Here is a 5,175-nt window from a genome sequence, read left to right as displayed (position 1 = left end):
ACTGCTCTTCTGAAGGTCCGGAGTTCAAATCCCAGAAACCACATGGTGGCTCATAACCATCTGTAACAAGATCTGACTCCCTCTTCTGGAGTGTCTGAAGACAGCTACAGTGTATTTACATATAATAAATAAATCTTTTTTTTTAAAAAAATGGCTTAGTTTGAGGTTGGAGAGGTGGCTCAGTGGTTAAGAGCATTAGCCACTCTCCTGAGATCCTGAGTTCAAATCCCAGCACCCACATGGAGGCTCACAACCATCTGTAGTGGGATCTGATGCCCTCTTCTGGCAGACAGGTATAAATGTAGATAGAGCATTCATACACTAAACCTTTTTTTTTAAGGCTTAGTTTTACATTCCCACCCCACTCTGAATATGATAACATTAGATCAAATCTGTACCCCTGCCTTGTCTCTGGAGCTCCAGTTCCTTTTCCTTCACCTAGACAAATCTTAAAACATGGCTTCTGGAACTGGAGAGATTGCTCAGCAGTTAAGTGCACTTGCTGCCTGTTTTTTTTCCTTTTTGTCTGTTGAGATAAGGTCTCTATGTATTGTTGCCTAACCTGGAACTTGCTATGTAGACCAGGCTGGCCTTGGACTCACAGAGATCCATCTGCCTGTGCCTCCCAAGTGCTGAGATTAAAGGCATGCGCTACTATACTTAGCACTTGATGCTCTTGCAGAAGTCTGAGGAGTCTTGTTGCCAATGCCCTCGTCAGGAAGCTTACAGACGCCTTAACGCCTTAACACTAGGTCCAAATCTCACTCCATCTTCCTGCTTTGATTAGCACCTGCATTCAAGAATGCACAAATCTACGCACTTTAAAAACACAAATAGGAGCCGGGCAGTGGTGGCCCATGCCTTTAATCCCAGCACTCGGGAGGCAGAGACAGGCGGATTTCTGAGTTCGAGGCCAGCCTGGTCTACAAAGTGAGCTCCAGGACAGCCAGGGCTATACAGAGAAACCCTGTCTCGGGGGGAAAAAACAAAAACAAAAAAACAAACCGCACCACCACCCAAATAGGTTTTAAGGACAGCTTGGGCTACAAACCAAAACTACTTTTTATGTGTATGTTTTGCCAGTGTGTGTCGTGTACCATGTCAGACGTCAGAGCTTTGGGTCCCCTAGAACTGGAGTTATGGAAGGCTGTTAAGCCATGTGGGTGCTTGGGATGCAGCCCTGATCCTCTGCGAGGGTTTTGGTTTTAATCCTGTGGTCATCAGTTTCCTTGACAAATGGTACAGTTCCTGCTAGTTCCCTGTCTGCAAAAGTGGAGATGAAATGAGGTTTGGAACTAGCTATGGTGGTGCATGTTTGTAACCTCAGGAGTCAGAGTATCCCCAGTTCGAGTCAGGTGTATAGTGAGTCAGCTTAGGGTTGGGGGGGGCGCTAATGTACTTACATAAGTACTTAAATCTATTTACAGAGCCCCATTTCTTACCTTTGCCATACCGACCCTCAAAGACTGCAAAACACAATTATCTAGTCAAGAACATGTCTTATTTATGGCTCTTTTCAGAACTGAGACTGAGGCATAGCCAGCCTGGTGTGTGTCTCCCAGTCCCAGGCTATTGTATAGCCCCATTTGTTTCAGTCCCTAACGTTCCCCTTCCCACCCACCTCACTTACAGGCATGGTGAGGTGAGGATAGAATACTTTATTCACTCAGAAGGGCCAAGGGAATGTAGTCGGGGACGAGGCATGGTTCTAGGGACCCCGGTATGGCATTCCCTATCTCCCAGTCCCAGAGCACCCCGACGCAGGTGCAGGCATGAAAGGAAGAATTCAGGTGCAAGTCCCAAGTGCCCCTCGCTGCCCCGCCGTGGCTCAGCTGCCCTCGCACTCCGGGCAGCGCTCGGTGGGCGTGGCGGCTGTGGCACTGGCGGGTAGCTTGAAGTCTCGGCCGCAACCCGCGCAGATGTAGAGGCGGCGCCGCATGTGCGCGCGACGGTGGCGGATGAAGTGTGAGCTGAGGCGGAAGCGCCGGCCGCACTCCGTGCACGGGTAGGGCCGCTCGCCCGTATGCGTGCGCGCATGCTCCGCCAGGTTGGAACGGTGGCCGAAGCGCCGGCCGCACACGGCGCAGCGGTGGGGCTTCTCGCCCGTGTGCACGCGCCGGTGCTTGGCCAGCGCCGAGCTCTGAGCGAAGCGCGTGCCGCAGTCGGCGCATGCGTACGGGCGCTCGCCCGTGTGCGTGCGTCGGTGGCGCGCCAGGCACGAACTTCCGCCGAAGGCTCGTCCGCAGTCCGGGCACGCGTAAGGCTTCTCGCCCGTGTGCACGCGCAGATGCTGCGCGTAATTGGAGCTTTGCGCAAAGCGCCGCCCGCAGTGTGCGCATGCGTACGGCTTCTCGCCCGTGTGACGCCGCCGGTGCTGCCGCAGGTTCGAGGCGGCGGAGAAGCGCTTGTCGCATTCCGGACACTGGTAGGGTCGCTCGCCCGTATGCGTGCGGCCGTGCTTGGTCAGCGCCGACTTCTGCGAGAAGCACCGGCCGCATTCCGTGCACGCAAAGGGACGCTCGCCCGTGTGCGTGCGCGCATGTTTGGCTAGTGTGGAGCGGCGCGCAAAGGCGCGGCCGCAGTCCGGGCACGCGTGGGGGCGCGCCGGGTCGGCCGACGGCGCTGGCATCTGGCTGGCAACCTGCAGGGAAAGGGAGGACAGGTCAGCCTTAAGGCCCCAGCGGGAACCTCGGTCTCCTGAACACTGCACACTCTTTGCGCCTCAGTTCCTCCATCTCTGAAACAGGGAACTGTGCCTGCCTCCGTGATGGTGCGCCTTACATGACTTAATACATCACAACACCAGGTGACATTATAGTTACCTGTGTTCACAAAATTTATTGGGCACGATCTAGGTTATAGAGTTATAGACACTGGGGGTTTGGCATTAGATAAAAAGTGCCAGGTGTCTGACATTGTAGAGGTGAGACAGGAAGATCAAGAGGTCCAGGACAAGCCGGGTGGTGGCGCGCCTTTAATCCCAGCACTTGGGAGGCAGAGGCCGGTTGAATTTCTGAGTTCAAGGCCAGCCTGGTCTACAGAGTGAGTTCCAGGACAGCCAGACACAGAGAAACCCTGTCTCGAAAAAAAAAAAAAAAAAAAGGCCAGCCTGGGCTACATAAGGAGACCCTGTTTCGAAACCGGAATGCTGGTAATGGCAGTGACAGAGAGCTTGCCCTGTGAGGACTGAGCCTGGAGGAGTCCCACCTCCAAGAGTAATGGGTTAATTGCTGGAATGCTGCAGATGCACGTAAGGCTGGGAAGACCCTTGGCTGTGATAGTTATCAGGAGGAAGGAAACACGAGGGTTTCTTATTTAAGAACCTGGGAAGGAGGACTTTGGCTGTTAGTGTACATGAGATGGAGAATCACTATGAGGGGTTTCTGAGAATTTTGATTAGGAAAGTGACAGTCACACATTTCAAAAGGCTCTTTGAGAACCCAGATGAAGGAGAAGACAGAGCCAGGAGCCTGGTGAGGAGGCTACTTGGCTTAAGCCCATTAAGAGGAAAAAGTGGAGCCAGTGAGATGTTGGTTTCTCGCTCCACTTTACAGGTTGAGATAAGAGATTAACTAAGATGTTTAAGTTCAGAACTGCACAGATGAGGGTTGCCATGTACAGAGGGGAACCAGGTAAGAAGAAAGATCTGGGGCTGGAGAGGTGGCGCACTGCCCTTCCAGAGGTCCTGAGTTCAATTCTAAGCAGCCACATGGTGGTTCATACCATCTATAATGACATCTGGTGCCCTCTTCTGGCATGGAGGCAGAGTGCTATATTCATGCATGATAGATAAATCTTTTTTAAGGAGGAGGAGGAGGAGGAGGAGGAAGGAGATTATCTGCTGCTTGGGGCTGTATGGAACTCAGGAAGGAGCCAGAGAGGTTTTCAGCATATAGATGCCTAGAGACTGAAGAGATCTCCTGGGGAATTGCAAAAGGAAACTGGAGCAGCCATTTGGCAAGTATGGGCAGAAGCCAGGACAGGGACAGCTTGGACAGGCTCAGACTCTTCAAGCAAGCACTTCCTTAAGCTGGGGAAAAAAAGCCAAATGTTGCTCTGAGACCTGAAGTTCTGAAGCTTGAAATGAGTCAGTCTGGACTTCTAGAAATAAACTCAGGAAAAGGGAAGAATGCTGTGCACGAAGCAGGTGGAGGGGAAACATTTTAAACTAAGAGTGAAGAGGAGTATTGAAGGCACAGTACCCTCTTGTAATAAGAGGAGAGTACCATGTCTAGATAGCTGAGAGTATGGCACAACTTTCTATACATGGAGCATACTTGTGAATGAGGTGTAGTTTCCTTCTTGATGTGGAGGAGGACTAGAGAGACAGGTGGGGGTAGGGTGGGCAGTGCAGTGATCCCTTAGAAAAACTGACAAGTACTATATGAAACATGCAGTTAAGAACATTAGTTCCAGGGCTGGAGCAATGGCTCAGTGGTTAAGAGCACTGACTGCTCTTCTAAAGGTCCTGAGTTCAAATCCTAGCAACCACATGGTGGCTCACAACCATCCAAAATGAGATCTGACTCCCTCTTCTGGAGTTGCCTCCCAAGTGCTGGGATTAAAGGCGTGTGCCACCAACTCCCGGCTCAATAAATAAATCTTAAAAAAAAAAAACCATTAATTCATTCTGGGCTTGGTGGTTCAAACCTTTAATCCTAGCACTTGGGAGGCAGAGGAAGAAGGACCTCTGTGAGTTCAAGGCCAGCCTGGTTTACATAGCAAATTTCAAGACAGGATTACAAAGACCCTGTGTCTTTAAAAATAAACACACACATACAAAAACAAACAAACCATTAATTCATGACCAAAGACTCACCTGCCACACAGGACAAGACACTGCTGCTTTGTATCCAGCCCACCACCCTCCTTTTACAGAGGAGGAAACGCCATAAAAAGCCATAAGTAACACAGAGCAGGGCCTTCACTTTCAGAAGCTGTGGTGAAGCACCCTGAAGGCCATCGCCCTTTGTCATGAGAGATGACTCTGGGGCCAGGTAGGTGGTACATCGCTTCAATCTCTGCACTCAGCAGGCAGAGGGAGGCACAGCTCTTGTGGATTCAAGAACAGCCTTGTCGGGCTGCTGAGATGGCTCAGTGGGTAAGAGCACCCGACTGCTCTTCCTAAGGTCCAGAGTTCAAATCCCAGCAACCACATGGTGGCTCACAACCATC

At 51.3% G+C, this 5,175-nt stretch overlaps 1 protein-coding gene across 1 annotated transcript in view; it reads right to left on the bottom strand.

Moving 5' to 3' along the window:
* Positions 1-1,642: 1,642 nt before the first annotated feature.
* Znf771 (zinc finger protein 771) overlaps positions 1,643-5,175 on the bottom strand; it is a 9,968-nt gene continuing 6,435 nt past the window's right edge. The window contains exon 3 of the mRNA XM_021206903.2: positions 1,643-2,641. Coding sequence (XP_021062562.1) covers positions 1,829-2,641 — 813 coding nt within the window. The 3' untranslated portion in view covers positions 1,643-1,828. The remainder of the gene's footprint in view (positions 2,642-5,175) is intronic.

Source organism: Mus pahari, chromosome 1 (genome assembly GCF_900095145.1).
Source record: "Mus pahari chromosome 1, PAHARI_EIJ_v1.1, whole genome shotgun sequence".
Classification (NCBI taxonomy): domain Eukaryota; kingdom Metazoa; phylum Chordata; class Mammalia; order Rodentia; family Muridae; genus Mus; species Mus pahari.
The sequence above is the reverse complement of the archived record's forward strand: the minus strand, read 5'-3'. Positions and strand labels throughout refer to the sequence as shown.